We start from the raw sequence: 14,417 nt of genomic DNA, 5'->3' as shown, positions 1-14,417 counted from the left end.
GTTCCCGGCTGGAGGGGGCTGGTGGACACTGTCACCTGCCAGCGCCCCATGGAGGCTGCAGGACAGAGACCCTGGGGCACAGGGATGGGCCAAGAGGCAACGGGCAAGAAATCCCAACGAGAGACAGAGAGAACTTGTTCACCCTGGAGAGCCGGCCTGGGACACGGCCCCGGCGCTGGGGGACCTTCCACCATGGGACCGGCAACCTGCTCCAGCTGGGCTGCTCGGCCCGCCGGCTGCGCGGGGAGCCAGACGTGCCGCAGCCCCAGCCGTCCTGCAGAGCTGCGCACCGGCGCCTCGGCTCAGCCGCAGTGCCCGGGGCACAGACGGCCCTGCCTGCAGGCTCCCCCACGGCGCTCCGCCCTGCCCACGGGAGGCCCCTCCAGATGGCTGGGGATGCTCCCGCCGTAATCTCTCTCTCTGGTCAACTAATCCCCGTGATTGAATAATAATAAAAAATAAATCCTAAATTGTCTATTGCTCCCAATTCTTTTCCTTCCCAGCTGTGCCCTGTAGAAAGTGGGCTCTTAATTTCACAGAGTTAATTTCCAACCACTTTAATCTCTCCCCGAACACAGTCCATCAGAGAAGTCCATTCCCCCTGTGACTGCCTCCTGCTGAAAGGCACAAGCTCAGGCTTCTCTCCCTGTTTCAAACCAGCCCGGCCTTGCTGAGCCCGCTCCCCGCTCACCCTCGGGCTCCGGGAAGCTCCCGCGGTGCAGCCTCGTGCCCTCGTCCCCCTGTAACCGCAGCGACGTTCCGGGGATCGGAGACGGGGGGACCTGCCCCAGAACAGCCCCCGGCCCCCGGCCGTGCTGCTGATGCTGCGGCTCGGGAACGGCGGCTCCCCAACAGCACACCCTTCTGCTCAGCACACAGCCCGGTCCCTTCTCACAATCTCAGATACACCGCTCCATACATTCGTAGCTTTCCTTTCACCTGATTGAGTCCAAAGGGAGTAAATGACGTGCCCTGCCCAAACCTGCCGTCCAGCTGTGTGGATGCTGTTCCCTGCTCCACCGCACAGGGATCCACTCAAACCCGCAACCATTCCAAAGGCTGTTCCTGAAATCTAAAGTCCTTTCTGTGTCATTTTCTCAAGTACTTTAAGTCGTTCCTCAAACGCTGTCATTATGTTAATCCTCTCCCATGTTTGGGCCTCCAGTGAAGTCAGGGAGGGTGCAAACCGCGTGGCTCCATCTGCTCAGTGATCTCCCAGCGCCTTCGTTTGCCCTTCGGTTCTGCTCTCCAGGAATCCATCCGCTGAATGTTCAGTGTTTTAATAACCGGGGGAAAAGCCCACTCTGTTGATCCTGTTTGGAAGGAGATCCTGACCCACCACACGGACCCTCACACCCCACTCCCGACCAGCGCCCGGCGGCCCTGAGCTCTCTGCTATGGAGTCCCAGCCGGGCTCTGCGCACGCAGACGCCTGCGAATGGTTTTTCAGCCTTGGGGCCGTTGCGGCGCTTTCTGAACCCCTCGGCGTTTGGCTCTCAGAGCCCCACTCAGCAGGAGCCACCCAAGTTAATGCAGGTTGGATGGAAAACCCCCTCCTGCCACCCGCTGCCACCGTCCTGCTTCAGGACGTGTCCACGTGGCGCTTAGGGACACGGGGCAGTGCTGGACCTGGCAGTGTCGGCTTTATGGTTGGACTTGATGATCTTAAAGGTCTTTTCCAACCAAAATGACTCCATGGTTCAGTACGTCAGGTTCCAACACGGAACAGACGGCCGGGATCAGCTGCCTCTGGTTTGCTTTTTCCTACCACACATTTATGGACTTAGTCCCCTTCTCCTCCTCCAGCACCGTCCCAGCCTGAGCGTGTCCATCTGTCCCACCACCCCTCTCTGAACACCTTGCAGCACTTGAGCACCTCTTAGTTTTCTCTTAGTTTTTGTTTAAATCTGAAAGACCAGAACTGCACGCGGGTTCCAAGAGGTGTGTATAGTACAGATTTATACAAAGATACTAATCATTACGTTTTCCTTTTTGTTTTGGCGGTTTGCTGGGTTTTGAGTGCTGGGGTTTTGGTTGGTTTGTTGGTTTGTTTCCTTTGTTATAGTTCCAGATGTTTCGCCGGTTTGGGCTGGGCTCACACAAAGCCCCAGATCCCGTCCCGAGCAGCCGCCGGTGCAGCAGCCGCACGGAACGGGAGCGGCTGCTCCCGGTGTTTCCCTCGGCCGCCACCGCTCGTGTGCCGGCGCCGCTGCTCGGCGGCGCTTCCACCAGCACCAGCGGCACCACGCACCCGCCCTCCAACCGCTTCACTCGTACTTTCCGACCTGCTCTTTCATGGGGGTTTTCTTAATGCGACGTCAGATCCTATTCCTAAGCAATTATAAAGAACTGAAAGGTCTTTAACGGGAAGAGCACCTCACAGTGTTTCTTCTCGTGTGTGTTATTTTGCACGTGCCAAAATAAATTCATGTTACTATCGCTCTGTTTACCAACCCGGCTTGATGCAACCCCATTCACCCACCCTCCCTTTGCTTAAGGAACCTACTTTTGACTCATCTGCCAATTTTGACTTATTTCCCGCCCTGTAAGGCCCAGCGGCAGCAGCCGGCCCTGCACAGCCCCTCTGGCGCTGCCTGGAGCGTCCGGCCGTGCTGCAAACGGGCTGTTCCCCCATCTGCCTTCTCTGCTGTTCTCTGAGTCACAGCAGCGTTTTCTCTTTGCTCCATGATATAAACGGCCCCGGAGAAGCATGCGTGGGACTGCTGGAGATCAAACGGAGAGGAAAAGCGCTCAGGCCCACGGAGACAGATTTGGGGTAGGAAGCTCGGGCAGCAGAACGCGCTCACTGCCCCGCTCACAGCCTTCGGGAGAGCTCCGCTTGGCGGGAGCCAGCAGCACAATGTGCTCCTGTCCCGGCACAGGTGACAATGGCCAGCGGTTCCTCTGGGACCAGCACTTTCCACGAGCACTGTCGCCCGACGGCAAACGGCGTGTTCAGGGTGACCCCCCTGCCCAGGCCCCGCTGCCCAGCGCGTGTTCCTGACCCAACGCAGACGCGTCCCCAGGCCCGGCCCCCCCCGTCCAGCAGCCACGCGCCCCAGGCCCCGCGAAAACCAGCAACGTCACCCTGGCTGTCACCACCAGTCCCTGTCGAGCTCCATCACCCGCCCAATGGCCGGTCCCCACCGGGGGCTCCATCGCCACCTACCAGAGCAGCCCCGGGGACACCCCGTCATCTGGCACGCTCAGTGCTGCCAGTGGGTTGGGGTGACAGCTGTCCCTGTGCCACCCTGCACCACAGCGTCCCCGTGCCATCCTGCACCACAGCTTCCCCGTGCCACCCTCCACCACAGCGTCCCCATGCCACTCTCCACCGCAGTGTCCCTGTGCCACCCTGCACCACAGCGTCCCTGTGCCACCCTGCACCACAGCGTCCCTGTGCCACCCTGGACCACAGTGTCCCCATGACACCCACACCACAGTGTCCCTGCACCACAGTGTCCCCATGTCACGCTGCACCACAGCACCCCCATGCCACCCTGCACCACAGCATCCCTGTGCCACCCTGCACCACAGTGTCCCTGCACCACAGTGTCCCCATGTCACTCTGCACCACAGCACCCCCATGCCACCCAGCACCACAGTGTCCCTGTGCCACCCTGCACCACAGTGTCCTTGCACCACAGCATCTCCATGCCATCCAGCACCACGGCGTCCTCATGGCACCCTGCACCACAGTGTCCCCACACCACAGCGCCCCCGTGCCACCCTGCACCACAGCGTCCTCGTCCCTGCCTCCCCAGCGCAGAGCTGGAACTCAGCACCCGCACCCAAGGCCTGTTCTGCAGTTCCCCAGCACACCAAAGCTCTCCGGAACGTTGGCTCCCAGCGGAGCCGCGAGCCAGGCTCCCGGCAGCTCCAGCGTCCTGTTCTAAGCCTTACCTAGGACGTGTCATTTAGACTGTAACCGAAGTGACCAAATCAACCAGAAAAGTTTCCTTCCCATGCAATTAACTCAACGTACACTGCTCCGTCAGGCAAAGGAGACACTTCTGCCATGGAAACGGATCTCTCGTAATCCCGAAGCAAAGGTGCTGGCGCTTACCTGTGAGAGGTGAAGTTGTCGTACGAGCCCACGGTATAATGTCGGAAGAGACGCTTTGTTCTGTCTTCTCTGGTTTCTACAAGAGAAAGCAGACACATCACAAAGCTGCGAGCTAAAGGGACGCTGCTCCGTGTCTCTGCTCCCCTGCACGCACACAAACAGGGCGAGTCCCGCCCTCATGCAAACGTTCCTCCACGAACAAGTGACAATCTGCGCAGACACGTGCCGGTGTGAGCAGCCCCGCGCGCTCGTGTGCGGTCCCACCTGCGCACATCAATATCTTCACTAGAACCACCAAAGCACGTCAAGGCGCTGGGTTCCAGCAGGACCGGAGGCAGAGCCGCAGGATGGTGACCGCGGGAAGGCAAACTCGCTCCGCTCCGCGGCTCCTCCCGGCTCCGCTCGCCACGCCAGCCCCGCGGCTGCGGCGCAGGACGGGCCCAGGGCAGGCGGGGACAGCCCCGGTCAGCCCTGCCTCACACCTGCGCCCACCGAGCTCCGCGGGCGCACAGAGCCACGTGGAGGGGACCCGGAACACAGAGACACTCGTGTCACCTCTTGGCCCAGGCACACTTGGGTCACCTCTTGGCCCAGAGACACTCCTGTCACTTCTTGTCCCAGAGACACTTGTGTCACCTCTTGTCCCAGGCACACTTGTGTCACCTCTTGTCCCAGACACACCTGTGTCACCTCTTATCCCAGGCACACTCGTGTCACCTCTCATCCCAGAGACACTTGTGTCACCTCTCGCCCCAGAGACACTCGTGTCACCTCTTTGTCCCAGGCACACCTGTGTCACCCCTCATCCCAGACACACTTGTGTCACCTCTTGTCCCTGACACACTTGTGTCACCTCTCGTCCCAGAGACACTCGTGTCACCTCTTTGTCCCAGGCACACCTGTGTCACCCCTCATCCCAGACACACTTGTATCACCTCTTGTCCCTGACACACTTGTGTCACCTTTCGTCCCAGAGACACTCATGTCACCTCTTTGTCCCAGGCACACTTGTGTCACCCCTCATCCCAGACACACTTGTATCACCTCTTGTCCCAGACACACTTGTGTCACCTTTCACCCCAGACACACTTGTGTCACCTCTCATCCCAGACACACTCGTGTCACCTCTCGTCCCAGCCCTGCCAGCAGCGTTGACTCGGGGCCGTGGGCGCTTCAGGCCGCGCTTGTTGGCCAAACCTCCGTGTGACACCCCCCGTGTCCACTCGTGGGCCTCGGCAGCGTGAACAGCCCGGAGACCCCCGCCCGAGCTGTGACCGACGCTGACAGAGCCGCCCGGGCCCGCGGGTGCCGAAGGGCTCGCCCGACCCGCGGCAGGGCAGACGTGCCGCTGCAGGCGCCCGAGCACGGTCTGCGGCCCACGGCTCCACGGAGACAGGGCATGGACAGGAAAGAACTTCGGCTACTCTCCAGGCTGCAGCGCGGTGACAGCACCGACCCCTGCAGTGCGGTGACAGCACTGACCCCTGCAATGCGGTGACAGGACCGACCCCTGCAGTGTGGTGACAGCACTGACCCCTGCAGTGTGGTGACAGGACCGACCCCTGCAGTGCGGTGACAGCACCGACCCCTGCAGTGCGGTGACAGCACTGACCCCTGCAGTGTGGTGACAGGACCGACCCCTGCAGTGCAGTAAGAGGACCGACCCCTGCAGTGCAGTGACAGGACTGACCCCTGCAGGGCTGCAGTGCGGTGACAGGACCAACCCCTGCAGTGCGGTGACAGCACTGACCCCTGCAGTGCGGTAACAGGACCGACCCCTGCAGTGCAGTAAGAGGACCGACCACTGCAGTGCGGTGACAGGACTGACCCCTGCAGGGCTGCAGTGCAGTGACAGGACTGACCCCTGCAGTGCAGTGACAGCACTGACCCCTGCAGTGCAGTGACAGCACTGACCCCTGCAGTGCAGTGACAGGACTGCAGACTCCAGTTTGCCACCATTTCCCCGCGGAGCCCCTGGCGCTGCTCACTGCAACACCGGCTGCGGCCCCGCGCGGTGCTGCTCTGCTTTGCACTCAGCGGGTCTTTACAACATTAACGAGGGCAGTTGGGTAGAAGGAACAGACCAAGGGGTGAGTAAGAGAGGAAATAAACAGCAAAGTACTGATAAAACTCACCATTTTCCTTTAGCAGGGACACGAACTGTTTGCGCCCAAAGCAGTAACAGCACAAACCAAACAGTTGTAACCTGCGCTGGAGCTCAGAACGGGAACAGTCGCCGGGGCTGCGAAGCAGAGGGGCTGTTTGCTGGTGTCCGGCGCCATCGGTGCAGCGCGCTTTGGGTGAGCGACACGAGCGACTCTCAGACCTTCCAGCCTGGCCCCGCGCCACACGGAGCCATCGCTGCGCCACCGGGAAACGCTGCCGCGGCAGCCGCGGCCCAGCCGGGGGACACACGACTGGCCGCGAGGCGGCACCGCAGCTGTGTCGCCCCATGCGCCGTCCCCCCCGCACGCCTGCAGTGCACTGGCTGTCCCGGCCACCCGGTGCCCAACAGGACCCGCACAGGCACAAGGGACATTCCTCAGCACGGGTACAAGGGACATTGCTCAGCACAGGCACAAGGGACATTGCTCAGCACGGGTACAAGGGACATTCCTCAGCACGGGTCCAAGGGACATTGCTCAGCACAGGCACAAGGGACATTGCTCAGCACAGGGTACAAGGGACAGTGCTCTGCATGGGTACAAGGGACATTCCCCCACACGGGTACAAGGGACATTCCTCAGCACAGGTCCAAGGGACATTCCCCCACATGGGCACAAGGGACAATGCTCTGCATGGGGTCCAAGGGACAGTGCACTGCATGGGGTCCAAGGGACAGTGCTCTGCATGGGGTCCCAGGGCCATTCCCCACACGGGTCCAGGGGACGCTCCCCCGCGCAGTGTCCCGCTCCAGGCCCCCTCCCTCCTCGCGCCCGTTCCGCACACAGAACACGCTGACTGCTGGCAAGGCTGAAACAACAATGCACTTCACCAAACTTCAGCAATGAAATCGCCACATACAGGACTCGTTTCTGCTCCTGAAAACGCAGCTTTGCTCCGCCCTGCCCGATTCTTGGGTTTCTGCTCCTCTGGCACGTTTGGGGTTTTCAGCTTTCTCCGCGCCGGGTGCCCCGAACACGCCTCGCGCCACGCGGCCCCGGCTGCGGCAGCGCCCGCAAACGGGCGAGCGAGACGGTCCGCTGGGACGCGGCGAGAAGGCGGTTTTGTACCATCATTAAAACTGCAAAACGTTTCCTAAATGGTGTTTCTGCCACCTTCATCTCACTAGTTTTTAGTTTCTATTTTTGCACGTGCTTTATAGTGCAGAGAATATCAGCAGAGTAGTGTGGGTATACGATTGATACGTAAATACACGTGTGCAGGAGGGGTGTGCTCAAGGGCTTTTGTACTGAGGGGCAGGCGATCAAAACGGAGAGAGCCCAGCGCAGGGGACGAGCAGCATCACAGAGACGAGCGCGGGGGCGCCGATCCCCGCACACGAGCGCCCGCAAAGCCCAGGTGGGCAGTAAGGCCATGGCCACGAGTGCCCGCTGAGGTGCGGCCCAGCCCCATGGTGCCACCAGTGCCCGGTGCAGTGCAGCCCGGCCCCACAGTGCCACCAGTGCCCGTGCAGTGCAGCCCGGCCCCACAGTGCCACCAGTGCCCGTGCAGTGCAGCCCGGCCCCGCGGTGCCACCAGTGCCCGGCGTGGTGCAGCCCGGCCCCGCGGTGCCACCAGTGCCCGGCGTGGTGCAGCCCGGCCCTGCAGTGCCACCAGTGCCCGGCGTGGTGCAGCCCGGCCCTGCAGTGCCACCAGTGCCCGGTGCGGTGCAGCCCGGCCCTGCAGTGCCACCAGTGCCCGGTGCGGTGCAGCCCGGCCCCACAGTGCCACCAGTGCCCGGCGTGGTGCAGCTCGGCCCCGCGGTGCCACCAGTGCCCGGTGCGGTGCAGCCCAACCCCACAGTGCCACCAGTGCCCGGTGTGGTGCAGCTCGGCCCCGCGGTGCCACCAGTGCCCGGTGTGGTGCAGCTCAGCCCCGCGGTGTCACCAGTGCCCGTACGGTGCAGCCCGGCCCCGCGGTGCCGGCTCAGCTGGGGCCGTCTGGAGCAGGAGCAGCCCCGGTGAGCCGGCATGGCGTGCTCCCCACCACCGGTTACCTAAGGAGGGAGATTTTCTGGAGCCTGACGGTGCCGGGGGGGCCGATGGCTTCCCGGGACTCCTCCGATGAGGGGGGCGTCCACCGCACCCTGGCCCCGCTGTCCTGGGAGAAGCTGTCTCAAAGAACCGAGGAGTTAATCTCAGCAGCAGAAAGGCACACTACGCCAAGAAATGGAGATGATAGCGACTGATGAGCACAGCAACACACCACGAAGAGTTAAAGGCAATAACCCTTTCACCTGGACCACCTAAGAGTCAGGGGGCAGGGGGCTGCACCCCCGGCAGCACAACCCAAGCACCCCGGCCACGAGGAGAGCGAGGCAGCGCGTGTTCTGGAGGGGTGACGGGAGGCGCCCGCGCCTGCTCCCTCCCCGCTGCCTCCGACGCGGAGCAGAACACCCTCCCGCTCCGGCTGCCGCGGAGCTGCCGCTGAGCAGACGCGGCAGAGGCCTCAACCAGACCCGAAGCGTCCGGGCACAGCGGGTTCCTTGTGCCTGGGAACGGGCTGGCACCCACAGCCCTGTACAACCTGACGTGGGGGTAGGACAAATGGGGAGGGATGGAGGGAAGGAGGGGATTGCGGGACGGGCGGCTGGCGCTCGGGAGGCAGCAGCACGGCTCAGGCTCAGCCCCGGCGGCCGTGGTGTGAACACACACCCTCTCCCTTTCCCGGCACATGATGACACTGCTCCATAAGGGACACTCGCAGAGCCCTCAGCCCCTGAGCTGCTGCCCCAGCACAGCAGACCCCGCTGGGACAGGGACCCCCTGCTGCCCCCCAACCCCAGCCCCTTCTCCACCCACCCTGCTCCTCATCATCGCCCCCGCCCGCCCCCCGCACGCACAGACACACGGATCCCATCGGCAAACACCCCCGAGACCTCGCTCCAGAGAAAAGAACAGATGTGGTGACAGAGCTGGATGTATGGCTGTCTGCAGCCCAAAGGCTCGTTCCCTTCCCCACTCCTAAATATAGCAGCTGCGAGCGCTGCTTAATGGAGCCGTCACGGCAGCACCGGGGCCGCGGCTGACGGATGGAGCCGTCACCGGGGATGGCTGTGCAGAGCGGGTCTGCGTTTAGTGAAGGAGCCGGGGACACCGGGACAGCCCGGTGCCGGGGTGGTGGCAGCACGGGGGACAGGACACGCAGGGAACCGGGGAGGGGAACACGCAACATGGGAAAACCGCAGCCTGGAAGGCAGGGGGAGCCCGTGCGTGGGCGCTGGCTGCGCTGGCTGCTCCGCACACGGGCTGCACTCACTGCTCCGCACACGGGCTGCACTCACTGCTCCGCACACGGGCTGCGCTGGCTGCTCCGAACACGGGCTGCGCTGGCTGCTCCGCACACGGGCTGCACTCACTGCTCCGCACACGGGCTGCGCTGGCTGCACTGGCTGCTCCGCACACGGGCTGCGCTGGCTGCTCCGCACACGGGCTGCGCTGGCTGCTCCGCACACGGGCTGCACTCACTGCTCCGCACACGGGCTGTGCTCACTGCTCCGCACACGGGCTGCACTGGCTGCGCTGGCTGCATTGGCTGCACTCACTGCTCCGCACACGGGCTGCACTCACTGCTCCGCACACGGGCTGCACTGGCTGCACTGGCTGCACTGGCTGCACTGGCTGCTCCGCACACGGGCTGCACTCACTGCTCTGCACACGGGCTGCACTGGCTGCTCCGCACACGGGCTGCGCTGGCTGCTCCGCACACGGGCTGCGCTGGCTGCTCCGCACACGGGCTGCGCTCACTGCTCCGCACACGGGCTGCACTCACTGCTCCGCACACGGGCTGCGCTGGCTGCTCCGCACACGGGCTGCACTCACTGCTCTGCACACGGGCTGCACTCACTGCTCCGCACACGGGCTGCGCTGGCTGCTCCGCACACGGGCTGCACTCACTGCTCCGCATACGGGCTGCACTGGCTGCACTGGCTGCTCCGCACACGGGCTGCGCTCACTGCTCTGCACACGGGCTGCACTGGCTGCTCCGCACACGGGCTGCACTCACTGCTCTGCACACGGGCTGCACTGGCTGCTCCGCACACGGGCTGCGCTGGCTGCTCCGCACACGGGCTGCACTCACTGCTCCGCACACGGGCTGCACTGGCTGCACTGGCTGCTCCGCACACGGGCTGCACTGGCTGCACTCACTGCTCCGCACACGGGCTGCACTCACTGCTCCGCACACGGGCTGCACTCACTGCTCTGCACACAGGCTGCACTGGCTGCTCCGCACACGGGCTGCGCTGGCTGCTCCGCACACGGGCTGCACTGGCTGCACTCACTGCTCTGCACACAGGCTGCACTGGCTGCTCTGCACACGGGCTGCACTCACTGCTCCGCACACGGGCTGCACTGGCTGCTCCGCACACGGGCTGCGCTCACTGCTCCGCACACGGGCTGCACTCACTGCTCCGCACACGGGCTGCACTGGCTGCTCCGCACACGGGCTGCACTCACTGCTCCGCACACGGGCTGCACTGGCTGCTCCGCACACGGGCTGCGCTCACTGCTCCGCACACGGGCTGCGCTGGCTGCTCCGCACACGGGCTGCGCTCACTGCTCCGCACACGGGCTGCACTGGCTGCTCCGCACACGGGCTGCACTGGCTGCTCCGCACACGGGCTGCGCTGGCTGCACTGGCTGCTCCGAACACGGGCTGCGCTCACTGCTCCGCACACGGGCTGCACTCACTGCTCTGCACACGGGCTGCACTGGCTGCTCCGCACACGGGCTGCGCTGGCTGCTCCGCACACGGGCTGCGCTGGCTGCTCCGCACACGGGCTGCGCTCACTGCTCCGCACACGGGCTGCACTCACTGCTCCGCACACGGGCTGCGCTGGCTGCTCCGCACACGGGCTGCGCTCACTGCTCTGCACACGGGCTGCGCTGGCTGCGCTGGCTGCTCCGCACACGGGCTGCACTCACTGCTCCGCACACGGGCTGCACTCACTGCTCTGCACACGGGCTGCACTCACTGCTCCGCACACGGGCTGCGCTGGCTGCTCCGCACACGGGCTGCACTCACTGCTCCGCATACGGGCTGCACTGGCTGCACTGGCTGCTCCGCACACGGGCTGCGCTCACTGCTCTGCACACGGGCTGCACTGGCTGCTCCGCACACGGGCTGCACTCACTGCTCTGCACACGGGCTGCACTGGCTGCTCCGCACACGGGCTGCGCTGGCTGCTCCGCACACGGGCTGCACTCACTGCTCCGCACACGGGCTGCACTGGCTGCACTGGCTGCTCCGCACACGGGCTGCACTGGCTGCACTCACTGCTCCGCACACGGGCTGCACTCACTGCTCCGCACACGGGCTGCACTCACTGCTCTGCACACAGGCTGCACTGGCTGCTCCGCACACGGGCTGCGCTGGCTGCTCCGCACACGGGCTGCACTGGCTGCACTCACTGCTCTGCACACAGGCTGCACTGGCTGCTCTGCACACGGGCTGCACTCACTGCTCCGCACACGGGCTGCACTGGCTGCTCCGCACACGGGCTGCGCTCACTGCTCCGCACACGGGCTGCACTCACTGCTCCGCACACGGGCTGCACTGGCTGCTCCGCACACGGGCTGCACTCACTGCTCCGCACACGGGCTGCACTGGCTGCTCCGCACACGGGCTGCGCTCACTGCTCCGCACACGGGCTGCGCTGGCTGCTCCGCACACGGGCTGCGCTCACTGCTCCGCACACGGGCTGCACTGGCTGCTCCGCACACGGGCTGCACTGGCTGCTCCGCACACGGGCTGCGCTGGCTGCACTGGCTGCTCCGAACACGGGCTGCGCTCACTGCTCCGCACACGGGCTGCACTCACTGCTCTGCACACGGGCTGCACTGGCTGCTCCGCACACGGGCTGCGCTGGCTGCTCCGCACACGGGCTGCGCTGGCTGCTCCGCACACGGGCTGCGCTCACTGCTCCGCACACGGGCTGCACTCACTGCTCCGCACACGGGCTGCGCTGGCTGCTCCGCACACGGGCTGCGCTCACTGCTCTGCACACGGGCTGCGCTGGCTGCGCTGGCTGCTCCGCACACGGGCTGCACTCACTGCTCCGCACACGGGCTGCACTCACTGCTCTGCACACGGGCTGCACTCACTGCTCCGCACACGGGCTGCGCTGGCTGCTCCGCACACGGGCTGCACTCACTGCTCCGCATACGGGCTGCACTGGCTGCACTGGCTGCTCCGCACACGGGCTGCGCTCACTGCTCTGCACACGGGCTGCACTGGCTGCTCCGCACACGGGCTGCACTCACTGCTCTGCACACGGGCTGCACTGGCTGCTCCGCACACGGGCTGCGCTGGCTGCTCCGCACACGGGCTGCACTCACTGCTCCGCACACGGGCTGCACTGGCTGCACTGGCTGCTCCGCACACGGGCTGCACTGGCTGCACTCACTGCTCCGCACACGGGCTGCACTCACTGCTCCGCACACGGGCTGCACTCACTGCTCTGCACACAGGCTGCACTGGCTGCTCCGCACACGGGCTGCGCTGGCTGCTCCGCACACGGGCTGCACTGGCTGCACTCACTGCTCTGCACACAGGCTGCACTGGCTGCTCTGCACACGGGCTGCACTCACTGCTCCGCACACGGGCTGCACTGGCTGCTCCGCACACGGGCTGCGCTCACTGCTCCGCACACGGGCTGCACTCACTGCTCCGCACACGGGCTGCACTGGCTGCTCCGCACACGGGCTGCACTCACTGCTCCGCACACGGGCTGCACTGGCTGCTCCGCACACGGGCTGCGCTCACTGCTCCGCACACGGGCTGCGCTGGCTGCTCCGCACACGGGCTGCGCTCACTGCTCCGCACACGGGCTGCACTGGCTGCTCCGCACACGGGCTGCACTGGCTGCTCCGCACACGGGCTGCGCTGGCTGCACTGGCTGCTCCGAACACGGGCTGCGCTCACTGCTCCGCACACGGGCTGCGCTCACTGCTCTGCACACAGGCTGCACTCACTGCTCCGCACACGGGCTGCACTGGCTGCACTCACTGCTCCGCACACAGGCTGCACTGGCTGCTCCGCACACGGGCTGCACTCACTGCTCCGCACACGGGCTGCACTGGCTGCACTGGCTGCTCCGAACACGGGCTGCGCTCACTGCTCCGCACACGGGCTGCACTGGCTGCACTCACTGCTCCGCACACGGGCTGCACTCACTGCTCCGCACACAGGCTGCACTGGCTGCTCCGCACACGGGCTGCACTCACTGCTCCGCACACGGGCTGCACTGGCTGCACTGGCTGCTCCGAACACGGGCTGCGCTCACTGCTCCGCACACGGGCTGCACTGGCTGCACTCACTGCTCCGCACACGGGCTGCACTGGCTGCTCCGCACACGGGCTGCACTCACTGCTCTGCACACAGGCTGCACTGGCTGCTCCGCACACGGGCTGCGCTCCCTGCTCCGCACACAGGCTGCACTCAGTGCTCCGCACACGGGCTGCGCTGGCTGCACTGGCTGCACTGGCTGCTCCGCACACAGGCTGCACTCAGTGCTCCGCACACGGGCTGCGCTGGCTGCACTCACTGCTCCGCACACGGGCTGCGCTGGCTGCTCCGAACACGGGCTGCACTGGCTGCACTGGCTGCTCCGCACACGGGCTGCACTGGCTGCTCCGCACACGGGCTGCACTGGCTGCACTGGCTGCTCCGCACACAGGCTGCACTCACTGCTCCGCACACGGGCTGCACTGGCTGCACTGGCTGCTCCGCACACAGGCTGCACTCACTGCTCCGCACACGGGCTGCGCTGGCTGCTCCGAACACGGGCTGCACTGGCTGCACTGGCTGCTCTGCACACGGGCTGTGCTGGCTGCACTGGCTGCTCTGCACACGGGCTGCACTGGCTGCACTGGCTGCTCCGCACACAGGCTGCACTCACTGCTCCGCACACGGGCTGCACTGGCTGCACTGGCTGCTCCGCACACGGGCTGCGCTCACTGCTCTGCACACGGGCTGCACTGGCTGCACTGGCTGCTCCGCACACGGGCTGCACTGGCTGCTCCGCACACGGGCTGCACTGGCTGCACTCACTGCTCCGCACACGGGCTGCACTCACTGCTCCGCACACAGGCTGCGCTGGCTGCTCCGCACACAGGCTGCACTCGCTGCTCCGCACACGGGCTTCGCTGGCTGCACTGGCTGCACTGGCTGTGCTGGCTGCTCCACA

The 14,417-nt window shown here is 65.0% G+C and overlaps 1 protein-coding gene across 3 annotated transcripts in view; it reads right to left on the bottom strand.

Annotated features, from left to right (window-relative positions):
• SHANK3 (SH3 and multiple ankyrin repeat domains 3) overlaps positions 1 to 14,417 on the bottom strand; it is a 393,528-nt gene that overhangs the window by 122,099 nt on the left and 257,012 nt on the right. For all 3 annotated transcript variants that reach the window (XM_082076373.1, XM_082076372.1, XM_082076371.1), the window contains exon 15: positions 4,067 to 4,142. In XM_082076373.1, the coding sequence (XP_081932499.1) occupies positions 4,067 to 4,142 (76 nt within the window). The remainder of the gene's footprint in view (positions 1 to 4,066; positions 4,143 to 14,417) is intronic.

This window comes from Streptopelia decaocto (assembly GCF_964273445.1).
Source record: "Streptopelia decaocto genome assembly, chromosome: 1".
NCBI classification, from domain to species: Eukaryota; Metazoa; Chordata; class Aves; order Columbiformes; family Columbidae; genus Streptopelia; species Streptopelia decaocto.
Note: the sequence above shows the minus strand (reverse complement) of the source record. Positions and strands in the feature narration are given on the sequence as shown.